At 36.8% G+C, this 21,255-nt stretch overlaps 1 protein-coding gene across 1 annotated transcript; it reads right to left on the bottom strand.

Annotated features, from left to right (window-relative positions):
• Positions 1 to 328: 328 nt before the first annotated feature.
• On the bottom strand, positions 329 to 3,142 carry LOC115757079 (purple acid phosphatase-like). Its single transcript, XM_048276246.1, has 9 exons — positions 2,966 to 3,142; positions 2,678 to 2,884; positions 2,443 to 2,554; positions 1,936 to 2,165; positions 1,709 to 1,847; positions 1,326 to 1,546; positions 1,124 to 1,245; positions 850 to 1,025; positions 329 to 411 (listed from the first exon to the last, which is right to left on the bottom strand). The coding sequence occupies exons 1-9, from the start codon at positions 3,140 to 3,142 to the stop codon at positions 329 to 331; spliced, it is 1,467 nt and encodes a 488-aa protein (XP_048132203.1).
• Positions 3,143 to 21,255: the final 18,113 nt, after the last annotated feature.

Below are 21,255 nucleotides of genomic sequence, written 5' to 3'. Positions count from 1 at the left end.
TGGGAAATGATGGCTCTGTGGTGGAGGGGCCAAATGAAGTGTTTGAGTCCGTGGGGGGTAGAGATGGAGCTTGAGCGGTTGATGATGGATCTGCAATGGAGGAGGACGTCAATTTGGTGTTCTCCACTAAAGATGTAAGGCCAAACCTTTCCTGCGTGTGTCTCATTCTAGACAGAAGAAAGACGAATATTTGTGTCATAGATGCTAAAATCCGACTTCGTGTTCGATATTTGAAAACGGAAACATGTTACTGCCATAACAAATGGGTAACATTCTATCTTCATCCAATTCAACAATCCACAATATTCGTCACAAATTATCTAGTGAATCAAGGACACCAGCTCTGGAAGATTAAGCAATTTTGGTCCATTTTGTTAATGGTTCTTTTGCGACTATTGCCATTCTCTCCTTTTGATCCACATTGTTTGTCTTTTCACTACACTGTGTCATGACTTTATTATGGAAGAAACGGATGTTTGAATGTTTATGGACGGAATTTGTTTCGATCTTTATTTTGAAATTCCTAATTATATTTTATAAGTATTATGTTAATGTGAAGTTAATGTATCAAGATAACATGTGTGGAGAGATATGATGAGATGAGCCCAATCACGGAATTGAAATGGTCGGGCCATGAAGGTGAGAAGAGCCACCCTTAAGTGCGACAAACAATTGAAACGATGCAAACAAGACACCTAGTTATTATTCTAACAATTAGTTGCCCTCAAAGAGATGATTCACATATAAGAGAGCATAGAGGAATTGTCGACACATGTAACTCCAACCATAAGAAGTCAATGCAACCCTAAAGCAAGATCAAGAGAACGGAGATCAGCTAGATTCTTTCTCCTTCGTCCGGATACCAATATCGGTTGTGGAACCATAAAGAATCGGCCTCTGCAGCAGTTCCATCATCATTACGGTTCCAAGCGTAGTATGCATGTGTACGGTTCTTGATGTCGAAAATGGCATGCCCGAAACTTGCTTCACGATAAGCAGAGTAGTCTGGCTGTGGCTCTGTCATACTGCTCCACACAAAATCATAATCATACATTCAGTTTCTCAGGCAAATGAAATTTGGAATGAAATTTGGATTAAAAAAAAAGTGTTTCTATCCTATTACTTGTTTGCTATGCCTTCTAGATTCCCTCCGTCACCGATGGTTATGTAGACAGGCGCATTGGGATCACGGACGGGAGTAGCCAGGCCATTTGTTATGTTATATGCTATGTTCGATATGCGTTCCTGTGGATAGAAAATGCACCATATTTCAAGAAGCCAAACGGTAAAATCATTACTTTAACAAAAACGAATTGAAAACTTACCGTTCTTTCATAAGCATGTACATGACCAGCAATCACAACATCAACCTTGTGCTCAACAAACCATGGCTCGAAAACTACTCGCATGGATTCTCCTTCCATGTAGTGGTAATTGTAGCTATTGTACATTGGAGTGTGCATGAGAACGATCAGCCATGGTGTTTCGCTCCTGTTCACTTTTGGCAGCTCTTCTTTGAGCCACTGGTACTGAGGAGTGTATATAGCTGAAAGAATAAGGTACGATCATTAAAGTGACAAGCAGTGCAATTACTTACCCCCTCATCAGCATAACTAACAAGATAGAGATTTTTCTCAGAAGTTCACAAGAGTCCATGTTTAAGATGAAATATTACGATATCACTAATCCGACCGGTAAAGATCCTTACCATATGCTGAATAAGAAGACAATACTATGATATATGCAGAAGCTCTCTTTATTGAGTACCACAAAGGGCTGGTACTGTTTGACTCTCTATATGGGACTTCGTATCGGTGCAAATACGGTTTAAATGGGGTATATTCCCCCTGAAACACAAATAACCTAAATTATTCAAAATCTGGCTGGGATGTTTGCTTCTCATCAAGTTCAGAGACTTCTATTAGAAAAACTTACAATTTCAGGGCAATAGTCAATCTCATGATTTCCTGAAACCCATATCCAATGCTGATAAGCCACGCTTCTCTCAACAAACCTCCCCCAACTGTCCCACCTCAAGCTGTTGTGCAGCGGATGATCATCTGCATAAGAGAGGTCGCCAACGTACAACACCGCCTTTGGATTATAAGGGTTTTGCTCATAATGAGTCAGCGTCACATTTGAATCATGAGTCTGACCTAAATCCCCTACAAGAAAGTGAATAGATAAATGGTATGGACAGAAATTAAGAGTCGAGATCGAATTTCCAAAATAGAATCTTGGGAAATAGAGTGCTATTTAGCATTAAACCGGAAATTTATTTATTGTTGCAGCGTTATGCACGAAGCCATTACAGATCAAGCAATGGAATTCAATCCAACTGAAATTTTCTTTTTCACTACCAAATCTTCATGTCTTGGTTTGAAACCGGATAGACATTTGACGCCAGAACCAACTCTTTAACCCATCACGAGAGAAACTTACCGATTAGACCGAAAGTGTAGGGGACATCCGGGCCGACTTCAGGAGGGGTCACAAACCAGAATTGTCGCCGGACGTGTCCAGACCCGACTACGTAGTGATACTTCGTGTCCGGCTGCAATCATGTGTATGGATTAAAAGGAAGTCGCCAAAGTTGGTATTAGTACAAAAGAAAGAAAAAGTAGAGGAAGAGCGAGCAAGCTCTAATTAAGAAATCCAAAAAGAAGCTATTACTTACCTCTAAATCTTTGATGGTGCAATGGTGAATGTAACCAGAAGTGTAGTTGTAGTACTTGTAAGACGTGACAACAGTGTCTTCCGAATACTTCTTCTTCTTGTGGTCCTTTTCGCTCCAGTAATGCACTTTGTTGGAGCCGGGTTCATCGGGTGTCACCCATGACACAATCACTGCCTTGCCAACATGATCTCCTTGTGTAATGTGAACCTGAAACACAATGTTCGAGCCGAGGTTAAACCTGAACTTTTTTTTTGTCAAGGAGGAAAATCGGAAGAATCGAAATTGCACCTGTTGTGGCGCATTATATCCGAGAGGCAAAGCAAAGACATCACTGTCAAAAGGCATGGCCACAGACGGCCAAATTTTCCTAACGAAAGGACTAGTCGTTCCTCCATCGCAGAACACAGCAAAAATCAGAACCGCCACACAATACGTCAAAGATGAGCTGGCCACGAACGAACCCATCACTTCTCAGTCTGTGAATTTTGTTAACTTTTAGTCAAAACTCAATTGCTCTTTATAATGTGATAGGTTAACCTGAATACAGGGGAATATTCTGATCTTCCCAGAAATTTCAGGGTGATTTAGTTCACCTGAATTTCATCACTTAAAAACCGAATCGTATTCAAACAGTTAACTTTAACAGAAAAGATAATTTTTTGATTGAGTCTATCCAGATTTTCCACGCGTTCCAAAATTTGCGCTTGGATAATGGTGAACTAGAAGTTTTCTGTGAATCTCTTTCCTTGAGAAATAGGGTGCTAATCGATATCAACTACAAGTATTTGTAACCTTAAAATTGCGGTTAATGAAAATACTTAGTCCATGGTTGTCTGATATTGACGAACACGAGAACCATCATAAATTTGACAAAAATGACAACCATCAGACACACGCATCTTATTGCATGCTCTCTCGGATTAAACGAAACACACTCATCCTTACCCTATAGCTCAACCTGATTCTGTCTTCAATAGTTTTCTTTAAATTTCTCAATTTGATCTGAAACTACATGCACCTGCTCAGGAATATTTGGTAATTCTAAGTACAGAAAATCTATTTTTTTTAATCAATTATCATTGAAAATGAATAGAAAAGGAATATCATTAACATACATGACAAGTGTTTGACCAAAAAAAAAAAAAAACATACATGACAAGTGTATAAAAATACATGACAAGTGAAATCTCAGCACGTGGACAGTTCGCAAATTTAACAAGTCATGACCTCAATTCACTCGAAGTTATGTTAACAAGTGTCAAAGGTCGTTCACATGGGCAATATAGTGTCGAGATTTAACTTGTTATGATTTTCATATGTAGCATAATTGTAATATATCCATTTTGTTTGTCCTTTAATGAATTGATGAACTTTGAAAAGTGGTTTTCTATACTTAGAGTCACCAAATGAAAAAAAAATGTTAATCTGGACAATGCCATCTGAGATTTTACTTGCCATGTATTTTCACATAACAAGCATAGATGTCTTTTTCTATTAATATATACTCTAATTGGCCTGGTAAATTTGGGTTCATATTGAAAATCAAGTTCTTTCGGGAAACATTGTTAAATGGCTTTACTTTTAGATAGTGAAATCTCTTCGTTTCATGTACTTTAGAGTCAAGACAGGGTCAAAGGCACTTCACGGAGACCATGCAGTGAAAAGTTTGAGATTTACTTGCCATGTATTTGCAAAAAAAAAAAGAAATGAAATGATAGGTTTGAAGAAATCTTGTGAAATCACGAATATTGTGATAAATATGATCACCATACAAATCTTAGAAACTTTGAATAGGGAACGAAATGATAGTTTCTAGCAAAAAAATAAACATAAAAAACAAAAATGAAATGATAGTTTTTAGAGAAAGCTTCTGAAATTAGGAATATTTGGATAAAATGATCACCTAAAATATCTTAGAAACTTTTAGGGACAACAAGTTTGTGAGGAGAGTGATATGCTTGGATTATTTCTACTTTTGAATCACGTCTTATTTGATCTATGAATTTAGAGTTTTCTAGTGCATGTGATGGGCTTGTGGCTTTTCCACGTAAAGTGGGCTTATTTGCAAAACAAAGACTAAAAATAAGATGAAAAAGAAGATATCAATGCAGATACGGAATTAAAATTGCTTTAATCGACTGCATAAGGGATAGATTTACCATATCAATAAGAGAGATACGGATTTTTCTTTTTGCCAATCATTTAGATTCAAAATCAAATGCACAAGGGAAAGTCTCTCCTCTTCTTTTCTATATAAAAAGGCATAGTTTTTCCCATAGTCCTATCACTTTTATTAGTCTGTACATGAGGCTCAATTCAATCTAGACTTCGATCATAAGCTCGACGAGCACTGTTTTTGTTTGAAATCTTCTTATATGAGTCTGATTATTAGTTGATTATTGATTAATATACTTGATATACATTGTTGGTTAGATGGGAATTTTCAAACTTAGCTCCTCGCTTTTGCACGTCCAAGACGCCCTTGTGTGGGGTTGCAGTGGCCCTTGCTCAGATCTATTTGTCGGTAGGATTGCCGAGGTCACGAGACCTTAGCGTCACCTGACGTTGCGCAACCTCGAGCCCTCGCCGAGCTCACGGTGGCCCTTGCTGGTTAGACAAGGAAGATAATGGATGGTGCCGACAAGAAGGAAGCTGTTACTTCCATGGCCATTTTCTTTTGTTTTTTGTTTTTACTTCTAAATTACTTTACACAACATATAGTAAAGCTTATTATCCAAATGCTATTTGGTTTTAGCAAATACATATTGAGTAAAAGATCTTTGGGAAATGATTTTGTATTTGTCCAAAGTTTAATCAAAGACAGTCTAATTTCATTGGACCCTTTTAGGTTTCTTTAGGTCAATCTCTTATAGCTTAATTAGTCTTAATTAAATTTTTTTACGATTTTATGATTTTCAATTCAGCCCAAATTTTCAATTATGGAAGTTTGAGGCCCAAACAGCATGGCCCAGAGAGAGAGAGAGAGAGGGACTAGTAATTATATTTGGCTCTTTTAAAGTGCATTTGGCAACGATTCCGCTCCAAAAAATCAATTTCATGGATGATTTTTAGATAACCAAAATGTATTTGTTTGTTGCACAAAATTTGTGCTCCTAAAATAGGAATGCATGTAGTAATTGTATATAATTTTTGTTCTCAACAACAATTTTTTTTTCTTTTTCATTTAAGTAAAATAATTACGTCTTGTCACTATAAAATCAACCTATATAGCATCACTAATAAAATGAATACAAATTATGCATAATCCATAATTAGTCTATTCATTTCGTGGAGCATAAAGACATATGTAAGATCCTTAAAAAAGAACATAAACTTAGCACTTGAATTTTTGCCACAAATTTGCCCTTAAACATTTATATATTTGATTAAACCCATGCTCGAACCGTCCCGACCCATATTACTTAAACACTTCTATATTTAACCAAATCATTGCATATGTGTTTATTATAATTTATTAAGAAAAATGATATGGCCTTTACACTTTCATGCAATACAAATCTAGAGATTTTTCTTTTATTTTTTTCAAAAAAATATTTTTTATTTTTTTCTAAAATATATGTTTTAAAAAATTAATTTTAGATTAAATTTATTTTATTATTACTAAATTTATTATTTATTTTTTTAAAATTATTTTTTAGTTTATTTTTATTGGTCTTGTTTCTAAATTTAAAAAAAATCACTTTTTTTTCTTGGTTCGTGAAATGTATTGGCGGTAATGGATAGAACAAAGGATTAGAGTCATTCATTTTTCGACCTTGTTGGTCTTGTTTCTAAGTGCTTGAGAATGGAATCAAAGAATTAAAACTTTTTTGTTATTGTTTCTAATTTCAAAATGTGTTCCAGTCAATCTCATTAGATTCAGTTTAGCCCAATCGTTTCTTTATAAGAATTAAGAATCACTTCATAGTAGCCTTAGTCAAAACACACCTTTCTATGAACGTCTTGCATCCTTTTCCTCAAACATGGAGCCCACAACTCTTTTCTTGCCAAAACCCATGAATATATATCCAGCCCATATTGCCCTTTTGCTTCACCCATAAATCTTGCCAAGAATCGTACTTCCCAGCTTGTATTTAGCAAGAAAATTATTAAAAAAATTTTAAATTTATTATAATTATGGCAATTCAATCCTAAATTTTTTTTTCTATCGATTTAGTTATAAACCTTTTAGTCAATTCAATCGATCCGGCCTATGGCTATATGGTGACATAATATTTTAAATATTTTTGTGAGTTTTTATTTTCTTTTTGTTTCTTTTTTTCCTTCCCTCTTCTTCGGGAGAGGAAGAAGAGTAAAGAAAAGAAAAAATAAATAAAAATAAAAAATTCAAAAAATAATATATTATGTCTTTTTTTTTCTTATGGAAAATAATATATCATGTCCGTTTGGCCAAAATTAGTCGAATGGACTGAATTGACACGAATACAAAAAGTTTAGGACTGAATCAACAAAAAAAAATATTTATGTTTGAATTGGTATAATTGTAATAAATTTAGAACTATTTTGATAATCTTACCGAATTTCGCGGAAATTTTGTGCCTTGGAAGCTTTACTTTCCCAACTTAGACATCACGTGAGATTCGGCCACGGTAGATTGAAGTGTGGGCTGGCCGAAATTCATTACGGCCTCTTTCCTTTCCATTACCCCAATAGGTCGATTCAAACGCAGTCCACCGCCGAGCCAACTTATTTAATGCGGACATGCTTAAGAATGTCTAAAATTTTTGTGTAATGGTCGGAGCTCGATGATTAAATTGTTTATGCAGTAAATGGCCAAACATGTCGCCAAATTCAGGCGTTAACAAGCTCTTTCTTGATAACTTGTTGGATAGAACGAACACAAATGATTTAATTACTCTTAATTAATTTGTTATGGTTTCATTTTTCAATTTTGCCCAAATTTCCAACTTTGGCTAGAGATTGAACTACATGTTGCCCTTTCCGGTTCTTCCATTGAATTTCTTGAATTTGATTTATCTCAATCAATACTTTACAATTATTTTTCTTTAGCCCAAATTTTCAATTTTGGCTTTTGATTCAATTTATCTCAATCAGTGCATTATAATTTTGATTTATTTTCAATTCTAACAAACCTTTCCTCATTTGGCTTCTGATTTGAGAGAGAGGGGAGGCTTAGTTACATTCGGCTCTTTTAGGGTTATTTCAGTCAATCTCTTATGATTTAATTTGTCTCAATCGACTCTTTATTATTTTCTAATTACAAATTTGGGCTCTTTTTGGATTGTTTCAGCCAATCTCATGTGATTTAATTTGTCTAAATCGATTTTTTATAATTTTTTTTTCAATTTTTTGCAAATTTCCTATTTTGGGTAATGATCAGACATAGAGGAAGCATTTGACCTGAAAAGTAGATTAACTGATGTCTCTGAGCTCGCTCTTTTGATGCTAAGTGGTTTAGATTTCATCATTCTACATCTGAACTTAATGTTTTTAGCCCAAATCAAGACACACACACACAAAAAAAAAGAAAAAGAAAATAACAAACAACAGAGGTTGTCTTGGTGAATAGTCAAATGTTTTGGCATTTTCTCATGTACCTGTAAATTTCTCAAGAAAAGAGTAGTTGATGAACGAGGACTGTGATGCCGTGATGACTATTGTGATGTTTATAGTTATGCTGTGTAGCAATCACTTAATGAAGGCTACGTTTAGCAATCAGGATAAAAGTCAGGATAGGATAAATTTTATCATATCCCGTGTTTGGTTCCTGCTTAGGATATGATATGGTGGGATATAAAGGAGATATAGCTCGAATATAATTATCCCATGGGGGAGGTGGGATAAATGTGGGTAAGATTTCTTTTGTTCATGGTATAAAAACTATTTTTCTGAATAACAAACTTCTTGTATAATAAAATTAAGATAATAATTATATTTAAATATATTTGAATTCTATTGTTAAAAAGAAAACTCAAAATAAAAAAAAACTAATTTTCATTTCTATTTATTATAAATATTATATATAATTTAATTTCTTTCTTCTTTATAATACATAGTTTGTATATGTGTGTGTCTATATATATATCCTAGTATCTATATCATTACATATTTTAAGCATAATAGTATAGTTTATTATTTAATGAAAAAATTTATTAAGATATGATGGAAGGGAATCAAAATAATGATAAAAAGAGATTTATAATTAAAAAAATAAGTTAAAATAAAGTAGAAGAACCCATAGTTTAAGTGAATATATTCAAACTCGGAAATGATTTTTCTAATTCTTGAAGAATGAGGGGCAATGAAATTTCTAAAAAAACTAGCATCTCCATTTCCTTTTCCTCTATATCTTTAGTTCATGTAGAAGTTTCATGACTGCTTTGTAATGTTTTAGTTCACGATCAAACTCTACGAAAACAGCAAGAGAGTTGAAACTTCCTCTCCTTATTAGCTTTCCGGTTCACATCAAAAGTCTAAGAAAAGAAAAAAAGAATCAAACCTCCTTCTCTGCTATAACTTCATGTTTCATGTTAAAGTTTAATGAATATAGCGAGAGATACAAAATTTTTCATGATCACAAAGACGAATGGTTATATTTTCTTTCTCTTACCAGATTTGGTAATGAATTATGAGATATTCTTACGGTTTTCATTTGTATATTTTCAGATTCATTTACATTGGTATGTTGTCAATATCAAACAATGAACATAATATGATGTGAACATATCTGGCTTTATTATTGTGATTCACCAAACATAAGATAAGATATGACAAAATTCATGGATTTCATATCTAATCCTATCCCGACTAAAAATCCGAACGACCAAATGTAGCCTTAATGGACAAATAATGTTACCAGATATTTATCTTACTAAAACCCATTGGACTCATGTAAATGTTGAATGTATATATCCAATAAAATAATTAAATCTATTATATGCGGACATCATTAATTAAGTGCAAGTATTCTTATGTTTGAGCCATAGGTGCAGTTGTTGAATGACATCTCATCTGACCATTGAGTTTAGAGTTTACTGTGCATTTCCTGGGCTTGTGGCTTATTCTTCTTGAGTGGCCTTACTTTCAAAACGTGAACAAAAGATATGAATGTAGATACGGAATCAAAATTGCATTAATTGATAGTGCAAGGAATAGATTGACCATATCAATGAACAAGATATGGATCAGATATTGAATTTACTGGCTCTTTATTCGCAAAACGATGGGAAAATCACTGTATGGCTTTTCTATAAATAGTGGCATAGCGTCTCTCCAACTGAAGTAACATTCAAGGTCCATTCAATCTAGAGTTCAGTCATAAGCTCGACGACCAGATTGTCATTGCATGTCTTTAGATATGGGTCTTATTATTGAATAATATGCTCGATATACATTGTTGGTTCAGTGAGAATCTTGCCGCATGCGAACAAGAGACCATTAAGAATGAAAGGCATGAGATTAGTTATAAGCCTTATATACTATTGCAAAAAAAAAAAAAAGAGTTATGTAGCTCACTTCAAATAATAAATTGGACACTAAATCGGTATGTCATCACTCTTCGTATATGAAATGCAAGAAATGAACATAATTTTATTTTTCGACTGCAGCACCTGAAGACTTTTGTCCTGAGGGCAAACGATTGCGAAGTGGACATGCCTTTAACTTTCTACAAGTCAGAGGATTTTCTTGATTTCTTAAGAATATTTTCAGAGACATTATGGACAACGTACGTTTCTGATTTTAGATAATTCTTGTAGTGGCAGCTAATAGATGGGGAGATTGAATCTCTCGGAAGGAGATTTACAGTTGTAAATTAGTTGCCCGCAAAATGCTGTATATATATACTATTTTATCCTATTTTTACGCTTTTCCAGTATTGATGACATGCGTCGAAGGCTCTTCACATAGACCATGCAGTGTAGTCGGGATTTTACTTGCCATGTATTTTCTAAGGTGATATTATTGCAAGTTGCCTTTTTTGATTTAGGGATATGTTTAGTAGAAGTCTTAAAACTTGTTACCAAAGTGTAATTGAGTTCTAAAACTTTCAGAAAGTACAATCAAGCCTAAAACTTGACAAATTGGGAAAATCAAGTTTTTCCGTTAACTCCATCCAATTCGGGAAAAATACTGACATGACATTTTATATTAATTTATCTCTCCTACGTGGCGCTAATGTGCCTGAAACAAGAAAAAAAAAATCCAAAACGATGTCATTTTGGTTCAAATTTGATTTTTAACATAAATATTAATTTAATTAAATTAAGAAATAAATAAAATTTAAAAAAGACCAACAGCAGCAAGGTCCCCCTGTTGGCCCTCGCCACTACCACCCCCCACCATCGCCGGAAGGGCCGGCAATAGTGGAGCGAGGGTCGACAGGGGTCACGGGCAAGCGAGGACTTGTAGGCCCTCGCCCAAATATGGGCAAAGGTCACAACCAAGGTGGGTGAGGGCTGCAACACCCTCGCCCAGGGGTCGCCGGTAGCTCCGCTAGATTTGAACCAACAAAGAAAAAAGAAAAGAAAAGAAAAGGAAAAAGGGAAAATAAAAATTCAGAAAAGAAAAATAAAAAACAGAATTGAACAAAACCGAATTAGATTTGTTGGTTCAGTTCATATTCGGTTTAGGGCGAGATTTTGTTCGATTCAGTTCGATTCGATTTTTTTGAAAAACCAAACTGCATTAAACCATTGACTCCCCTATAATGGTTATGGTATCTAGCCATTAGTATATGAAGGCTAGCCAAATGAGTTTTGATGGCCAAATAGTATCCATCATTCATTTAGTACAAGTCTTCGAATGATCGAGCCATCTAGACAAACTTGAATCACATCTTGTCTGACCTGTAAGTTTAGAGTTATTATTAGTGCATTTCCTGGGCTTGTGGCTCATTCATGTGAAGTGGGATCATTTGCAAAAATTCAAAAAGAAGGGACAACGATAGCTGTAACGCCCCCGTTTTGCTGCTCGAAATGAACAAGAATTGGACGAAGCCCATTAGGAACCGGCCCAGTCGCGGATTCAGCTGGTGCCAGAATTTCAGCTGCCAGTCTTTTCTCCAATCGTGGGCCACAGTCATGGAGGCCCAAAGACTTGCAGTTTTTATTTTAAAAACGAATGGGCCTATTTGGATGGATTTTCGGCCCATTCGTGGATAACAAATGGGCAGCCATACCCATTTTCTCTTGCACTCTGCTATCTCCCCCTTCGGCCGAGACACCCAGGGAGAACGACGCACGCTCCTCCACTCGCAACCTATGTTACACCGACATGGGACACGACACGACACGCCGACACGTTGTTTATCAAAAAACAGAAAATTCCGACACGCTGTATATGAAATATATATTTTTATATATACGTGATAAATTATTATTTTGCTGAAGTCACAAATAAATAGATAATTAAAAAAAGCCCTAGAATGAAATATGTCTGCCTGCGCACACGTTGGGACACTTTGTTTTTTTTTTTAGTTTCATGACCAAGAACTGTGTTTGTCTGTGCACATGTCTAATTCTTTGTCCCACATTGGCAATGTAATAGAGAAAGGAAGGGAAAGCCTCTTGTAAATGGGGGCTCAGTTGCATGAAGCAACCCTTCTTGGCTTGATGGGTCATGAGGAATGCCTAGTGTGTCCATGGGCCAAAGGTTCATGGAGACGTGGGCAGATAATGATTTTGAAGTATAAAATTTTCGTGAATTGATATTGGAAAGCATGTTGAAGCGTGTCCGGACGTGTCGGTGTCCGACGCTTGTCCGACACAGGAAATTTGTCTTTGGGGGCGTGTCCGTGTAACATAGCTCACAACTTCGGGGTTGGATCGGCACTTGGCAATTCTTGGCAATCGGCGGCTCGTTTTCAGACGCGGCAATGTTTAAGGCAAGTCCTTTCTCTAAACCTTTGACTAGCCTTCATCGATGTGGTTCAGAATACGGGAGGTCTGGCCGAGGGATTGGAGTGGCGGTGGTGGTGGTTCTCGAGTTCGGTAAACGTTTGTCAACGTGGTTTTCCTTTGTGCATGTCGAGACGTGGGAGGGTCGCGATTGTGGCGGCAGTTTACGAAAATGAGAGAGTACATCTTGGACCCAAAGATTTGGCTTGGTTCCGGTGAGCTCAAGCTTGGGGAAAGCTGGTCGAAAATGGGGGAAGCTGCCGGCGATGGCCAAGTTAGCAGTACGTTCGTAAGGCGACACCGTGGGTGGCATATATGCGTATTTAGCTAGTGTATTTGTAATACGTGACTGCGAAGTATGGGTTGGCCGTGTGCGGTGGATGAAATTCTAAATCCGGTACTTGTTGGGTGTGTCGCATTAAACTTGGGGTAACAAATGTTTGAAACAGAAGACCTTAGCCAAATTCCGCATGTAATACCCTATGAGCATATGTGGACATGGTCTAGCATATTCTAAATGTGGTTAGTCTATTACATGCGTTGTGTTATCTATACTGTGGTAAAGTTTATTGTGGAACACGGCATGGCATGACATAAATCACGAATTGATACCATTCATGGACATAGTCCCGCATGTCCAAAACAAGAACCGAGTAAGGTTCGCGAAAATGAGCTGTGAGCTCGTAGGAAATTACCCTATGGAGTATATGGGAAGATCCTGCTGTGTGACTAGGTGACCCTACTATGTGACCGGGCCGATCTCGGAGGCGGTATGAGACAATGTTGAGTGCGGACCAACTGGGAATTGATGGAATACTATGATACTTCATAGCATTACTCATAAACGTGTAATTTGGTAAGTCTCACATAGCATGACATCTCAATGATCATTCGTTTGTGTTCATGGTACATGCGTAGGAGGCGCTAAATTTATAGTCACATAATTCTTTCGGCGAGCCTAAGTATCGATCACTGCATGATTTGGGTTAGTCGAAGTTTTAGTGATTTGACTTGTTGAGTTTTATCTCACTCCTTTTCGTTGACAATTTCTTTTTTAGGCAAATGACATGCGCTTGTTAAGGTGTTGGAGCTAAGGTTTAAGGTCGAGCCACTACAGGTGGTATCAGAGAAGGAGAATCGGGGTTCGGGTTCACTACAATAGCCTAGCGGTGCCGTCGATAATGGGCTGCCCGCATCCGATTAATGAGAGATTTTCCTTTGCAAGTCCACGTAGCAAATTTGAAATGTAAAATTTAATTACTGAGGAAATTGTTATAGAAGATATTCAATCATATATATATTAAATAGTGTAGACCGACTTTTCATGGATCGAATGTAATGTAGGAATCTCATGTTCAGTTTCAAATATTGCGTAAGTTGAGCTCCATTTTTTTCTCCGAAAAAAAAAAATCCGTAGAAAATATTTTTCTCATTTTACGGCGTTTGGACTGCCCAAAAAAACTAAGTAATCGGAAAATCTTCTCCAATAAAAACCTTATGATTAAATTCAGGAAAATTATTACTTCTTTAAAATGAACATATTTATTTTCCTTAACATGACTAGACATGAATGTTAGGACCAGATACCTTAGCGCTTGGGTACAAGAACCCTAACGCCCGTGCTTGGGTCCTTGGGGACTAGGCCGGAGTCCTTAGAGGCCGACCTCAAGACCTTAGGGCCATGCCTAGGTCTTCGACCGACATGACCGAGACTCTAGTGCTCATGTCCAAGTTAACATATTAAATTTATGCTAATTCAGTCATAAACCTTTCAATTGAGTTAATTTACGGTCAATTTTGGTCATAAATTGCTGACGTTATAGTTCAGTCATCTCGAAAGTTCTAGGTGGTACGACTAACGATGTGACGAGGACAAATTGAATCAAAATGACGTCCTTTTCCACAATTTTCTGAATTTTTCTTCTTTTAAAAGAAAATTTTGTACTCACACGCTTTCCTCTTCAATCTCTAACAAAATTATCACTTCTCGACCAAATCAGACTCAATCTTGGATCTGGTTGCATCAAACCAGAAGATGTAGACTTCTTGCCTGCAGATATGCTAGAGATTGCTTTGCGTTAGATTGTCTTGCATACAGGTGCTAAATTTGTTTGCACTTCAACTTGACCGCGATGAACTCGAAGATGGAGGACAACAGAAGAAGAAGATGAATAATAATCCGGAAAAGACAGAAACAAAGGAAACAATAAATTCAGAAAATTTGAAAATTTGTAAAAATTATTAATGTCAGCGATGTTCATGTCATGTAGAATGGACGAGATCCACGTCATCGATTTTCGATTGAAATTTACTGAAAAGACTAATCATCAAAAGGTTTAATTGAAAGGTTTAGGAGTGAATTGGAACAAGTGTAATAGCTTCAGGACTTTGTAGACAATTATTTCGGAGATGATAAGAGGTTGGAGACAGGTTTTCAATTTTAGCTTATAATTCAACATACTCAAATAGAGAGAGAGGACTAATTACATCTAGCTCTTTTATGTTGTTTTAATCAATCTCTAAAAATAAGTCTATAATTACACATTCGGCTCTCTTAGGCAATTCTTTATACCTTTATTTTGTGACTTTGCACAAATTTCCTATTTCGGCTTATGATCCGACATATTATGAAGCATTTAATTTGACCTACAAATGTAGATTAAAATCTCTCTTCACGTTCTAAGTTGAAATCATAAGGAACATCTCTCTTCACTTTGGTGGCATTGACTATGATGTGGGGAAATCATAAGACGAAGGCTAGCTAAGTGAGTTTGTTATGGACAAATAATGTTATAAGATATTTATTTTACTAAAACCTACTGGACTTAAGTAAAAGTTAAACGTATATATACATTAAACAGATGACAAATATCGAACTCCTTACGTCATTAATTAAGGGCAATACTCTTATGTTCGAGCTATCGGCCAAGCTTTTGAATCACATCTTATATGACTTGTGAGTTTATCATTTTAGCGCATTTCATGGGAGTGTAAATTATTTGCGTAAAGTGAGTTTACTTGACAAAAAAAAAAACTTAAAAAAAAAAAAGATATGAGCACAGATACGGAATTAATATTGCTTTAATTGATTTGCCAACTAATAGATTGACCATATCAATGATTCAGATACAGAATCGGATACTGATTTTAATTGCGCTTTGATTAAGAAAGTTTCTGTATGGCTTTCCTATAAAGAGGGGCATAGCTTCTCTCTGATCAGGAGTGCCATTTTCACTCAATTAGTATGTCATGGCGTAGTATTCAATCTGAAAATTTTGATCATAAGCTCGACGAGCCCCATTTGGTGGTTGCATATCTTCACCTATGAGTTCGATTTTTGGTTAATATGCTCGATATACATTGTTGGGTAGATGGAAGTCTTCTTGCACACAAGAATGAGAAGACCGGAAATGAAAGGTATGTGATTGGTTATAAGCCTTCTATTATGTTGCGATATAAGAGAGTGACAAGCATCATCCATTAGAAATATTAAATTGGACAAATAAAGCAATATTTGTTAACACTCTTTTCCATGTGAAATGAACACATCCTCGTTCTTTAACTGCAGTGCTTGAAGGACTTCGTCGTGAGGGCAAACCATCGCGATGATCTCATCCGCCAATGCCTCGGCCTCGCATGACTCGACAAGAGACTTATCCATGTCATGACGCTTACCAAACGTCAATCATTGGCAACTAGCTGCATGAATGGGTTTGATACAAAGGACCTGTTGCTTTGGATCCTAGCATCCAGAAGGTCGGCTCCAAAAATTTATATGGATAGTTGAAGGGACGGCATTTGTTTATGAAGGGCATATAAGCTCAGTAGAGAGGCGACGCTGGATACGTTAACACCAGCTGAGCGGACTTTGAAAGTGATCTACGAGGGAGTCGATGATCAAGAGAAGCAGTCGATCTAGCAGGTGAATGATTTCGAGTTACGAACGTTAAGTTGGATGGAGGAGAATGTCGTGAACCTGAAATTTTCAAGGCACAACAGGCTGAGGAGGTGACCGAAATGACCGGGCATGCTTTAGAGCTTCTATTATTCTAGGACTTTCTTGGTTTATGTACATTAGAAGGCACTCATAATTAATGGAGTTGGTTGTAGATGGGCAGATTAGATCCCTACTGTTAGAGTGAAGAGAGATTTACGATTGCAAGTGAAGGGGTTCACAAACATAAGGAGCCCTCCCCTCGTTTTATTTTATTTTTCAGATTCCCCCTCCTGCTTATTTAAGTCATCTCTAATGAAAACCTTAATCTAAGCCAAATAGTCACAACAAGCCTACTCCCCATAGCCGCCCCTGCCCCGCTGTTGTGCCCTCTCCACCCGTCCCGCCTCCTCACCAAGCTTCTTTCTCTCCCTTCCCCCTTATCACCATCGAACTTGGTGCCTCCCTCATGGTTTGATGATGCAATATTAGAAAGGGGAGTTAAACAACTAAAACCCCTTTATACAGCTCCAAGTTGTAGTGATCCCTGTCTTTCTTTATCCATAAGAGATTATTACCCAATTATACAATTCAAAGAGCGAATCTCGTTGATTTGACATTCGAAATCATAGCTCGACTTGAGATACTAAACTTGAATTACGGGAAAATCTTTCATAAAGTCATAAACTTATTGCACTTTTGTCAATTCAATCTTAAACTTTTTAATTGTGTCGATTGAGTCTTAAATATTTTCACATTTTGTTAATTAAGTACATCCGCCCAATTTTGATTGAAAGTCGTTTACGTGGACATCGGCTGTCCTACGTGTATCGGTCGGCATTGACGTGGATAATTTTTAATAGTATTGTAATATTCTTTCAAACAAATTTATTAACATTTATATATTCTGATATTTTCTTTTTATTTTTTCTCTTTCCTTTTTCAGGTCTTTTCTTCTTACTCTATCGGTCGTTGGGCCTTGACCATGGCCGGCGACCAACCACAGGCTACAACTAGCGAGGGTCGCCCTTGTTGTCCGCAAGCGAGGTCACCTTTGCCAAGATTTGGCGAGAGGGGACCTTGCCAACCGAGGTCAACCCTTTCTAGCCTCTGGCAAGGCCGACACTGTCGGTAGTTGCCTTTGGCCGGTCGCCGGCCATGATCGATAATTGGCAACCGGCGAAGAGAAAGAATTTGACCAAAAGAAAAATACAATAAAATTGAAAAAAAAAACACATTAGATAATTATTTAAAATTTTTAACATCGGCGTCGACCGACTTAGGTAGGACTGTCGGCTTCCACATCGGCGGTTTTTTTTTATCAAAATTAGCCAAATAGGCTCAATTAACAAAATGTAAAAAAATGTTTAGGACTAAATTAACATAATTAAAAAGTTTAAGACTATATTGACAAAAATGTAATAGGTTTAGGACTTTTTGAATAATTTTTCCCTTGAATTATCCAAAAGAAAAATGTTGTATCTTCTTTATGTTAAAGCCGGAACCGACTTCCGTCTCTCTTTTAGTTTTTCCTTTTTAGCCTTCAAGTATAAATTACGGTGATATCTAATGCAATCTAATCATAAAGAGGAAAACATAAAGATGCCCAAAGAATAAAGGGATAAAAGAGGGGAAACAAAGGAGTTTTACTGGGGTCACGGGGGGTTGTAAGAATTAACTTGCACGCTCAAGATTGAGTTATTAACATGTGGACTCCCAACTTTTTTGGTACTTCTGACTAGAAATCACGCCATGTGAAATTCCCTTGCTTCCGTCAGGGTGATTTTTCCGAATTTCCGTCCGCTCATTTAAAAGTAGATCTTTCGTAATTTTATGTCGACGGAGAGCATGAATCAGATGTCCCCACTTCAATCATTTATCGCGTGTGGCAACTAAGAAGATGTCAAGCGTCGAGGACCGTGAACGGGCACGGGGGACCTTTGGATCGGTCCATCACGCAACCTTCGACCAACCAAAACATGCCATGTACTTTGTGGGCTAGAGGAGCATCGGGGAGATGCTGCCAGCTCATCACAATGTGCGAACGTACTGCCAGATCATCGTCAAACCCTTTGGGTGGGGACCACACAGAGTTTCGGCCTGGAGTGCTGCATTATTGGGCCATCTTCCTGTCTGCCGTGCCCACGTACCGACACAAACCCCCCTCAATTATTTCGATTGTTGTTCCCACGATTTTGGGATGGTGCCCTCCCAGGTAGAGGGTTCTTGCCACGTGGAAGGCGATCGACTTGTCGGGTATTGACTGTTTTGTCGTTGCCGCTTTTGGCCCCACCCCGAAAGCTCCTCGCGAAATCTCCGAGGCTGGCATCGTTAACTAGGATGTCCAACAATAGTTTTCAGCTTGGAATTGGAAGCCACATATTGAACTCTCAGGTCCGCATGATAATATTTTTTAAGCCAACAGTTATATTTTAAAAACATTTCTAAAGCTGAAAGCGCGTTTGATACCCAATTTTTTTTTACTCGAAGCATTTTTTTTGGGTCGTAAGCCCTTTCTAGATCCATTTAAAGAAGTCAAAAAAAATATATATACTATTATCTAGAAATAGAAAAATCAATTTCTGCTCAAAAGCATAAGTAGAAAAATCAACTTATGACCAAAAGTTGTTTTCTAGAGTGATAGCTTGAGCAAGGGCCCCTAGTAACACACGTCAAACTTCTCACCATGCTTATAATGAAAAAAACAAACTTTAAAGATAAATAGGAGGTTATAATAAGGGAAAAGTGCAATGTTCTAACTTATATATTGATGTCAAAAATTAAAAATTTATAATATTTATAGAAAACGTCGACATAGAGGTTAGCAATCGTACATAATACGACATCCAAAGTAGGTAATTTTTAAAATTTTTTTAGTTATTTTAATTTTGCAAAATTCTTTTCTTTATTGTTTAATATATTGGCAAATTATCGAAAGGTTTAGGACTCAATTAATATAACAAAAAGGTTTATGATTAAATTGGTTCAAGTACAGTGGGTTTATAACTTTGTTGATACTTTTCTCAGATCCGTGAGACCTCACGGATCGGAGAGGGCTCCCTAGGCAAAGGCTTGCAGCCCTACCTTCCGGTGATAGCTTGACAAGGGTTCCCTTTTCAACCTCACCGGTTACAATAAAAAAAAAGTAAAATAAATCCTTAAAATAAAAAAAAAAGCATTGATTTCATATAATGAGTTTAAGGACGGATTGGACAATTTTCCCGATGCCGATGTGACTCGAGATGTTAAAATAAGGAGATTCAAACTCAAAACCCATATTGTGTAAGTGCACGATTGAGTCACGATTCTCATCTCGTTAACACTTCTTCTCGCCAAATTGGAACGGGTGCAGCAAGTCAAATTCGCAACCATTTACCTAATTAATACCCATTAAATTATATTCAACCATTTAACAAATCAAAGTCATAGTCGGGATTACTATGAAAATTAAAAGATTAACCATGGAGATTCACGTATTTTGCTCTAACAAAAAAGGTAATAAAAAAGAAAAGATGATGATAATCAGCAGCCGGTGCTAACGTGTCGGCTCAATCCTCACCCAGAAAATCCACATAAGCAAATTGATTGGGACGATTGATTAAGAAAAAGTTAAAAAAGAGAGCGGAGTGCCATACTTAAATTCTCCATCGATTGCGTCTCGACGTGCTTGAAAACGATCTCATCAGCATCTTGCCCGCTGCCGGCACCTAAAGGGTGATTAGCACTAATCACAATTCCACGTCACGAAATTAGATGTTAACGGGAAGATTAATCAATATGTATTTTAGTTTCCTAAACGGCATAATAGAAAAAAAAAAGTTAATATCACAAAAAACTCAAATTCTTGATAAGTGAAAACCTCAAACTTATAAGTTGTGACAATTTTATCCTAAACTAATATGGGTTTTCATGTGGACGTGTTGTGTCAAACGTCAATTGAGATATTAAAATATGTCATCTAGCTCATCAATTTCCACGGTAAAATTTGATGGACGCTAATAGAGGACAAATATGAGATTTTCGATGACCCAAAAATAAGGTTAGAATAAATTTGTCGCAATTGTGCCGGTTTGAGATTTTTCATAGTATTAATCCGAAAAAAATAAAGAGAATGTTAAAGTTTCGAGCATTGTTTGTTCACGGGATATATACATAAAAATCTCGCTCCACCTAAAGGTTAAGTTTTTGAAACAGACATTCCAACACGATGCTAGAGCCGGGTTCCGCCCATGCTTATTTCGCGTGGTGCGGCATTTGCCCGGCCCGATCAAAGGCGTGTTTCGTCCGGACGGAACCAACCCCGCCCTGACAGTCGCGCGGATCGAGACATTTCCGATCTTTCTTGTTTGTTTCTACAAGGACGAGAGGAAATTTTTACCGGAAAAATCGGCCATGGATATGGGATGAAATTAAGAGTTGGAAACCGGAGAAGCAGAAAGCGAAAAGAGAGAAATTGGATTCGTAGGTTTTGCAAAAAGCCGCGACGCTGCCGTGTGATCTACGTGGAAGAAAAGAAAAATTTAAGGACTACCTCCTAGTTAAAATAATGACACGTGCATTAAATTCCTTTAATTGACTACATCCAAAGAGTCCGACCAAAAAAAAAAGAATACAAAAATAAAAAAAGATAAAATTCTTGGTCGAAAAACAATAATAAAATTGACACGAGAAGAAGAAAATGAGAATTTCCCCACTACCCAAGGGGGACCCAGTTAGCTCCAAAATTCACAGATAAACCATTTCGACCACAAAGTGCCGTTGATATG

This window comes from Rhodamnia argentea, chromosome 3, assembly GCF_020921035.1.
Source record: "Rhodamnia argentea isolate NSW1041297 chromosome 3, ASM2092103v1, whole genome shotgun sequence".
NCBI lineage: Eukaryota > Viridiplantae > Streptophyta > Magnoliopsida > Myrtales > Myrtaceae > Rhodamnia > Rhodamnia argentea.
The sequence above is the reverse complement of the archived record's forward strand: the minus strand, read 5'-3'. Positions and strand labels throughout refer to the sequence as shown.

Bases quoted from the DNA above. Each gene is read 5' to 3' on its own strand.
- LOC115757079 (XM_048276246.1), bottom strand. From the start codon at position 3,142: ATGGGTTCGTTCGTGGCCAGCTCATCTTTGACGTATTGTGTGGCGGTT. The intron at 2,885-2,965 runs GTGCAATTTCGA...ATTGTGTTTCAG, and splicing joins GATATAATGCGCCACAACAG to GTTCACATTACACAAGGAGA. The intron at 1,547-1,708 runs GTAAGGATCTTT...TTATTCTTTCAG, and splicing joins GTCTTCTTATTCAGCATATG to CTATATACACTCCTCAGTAC.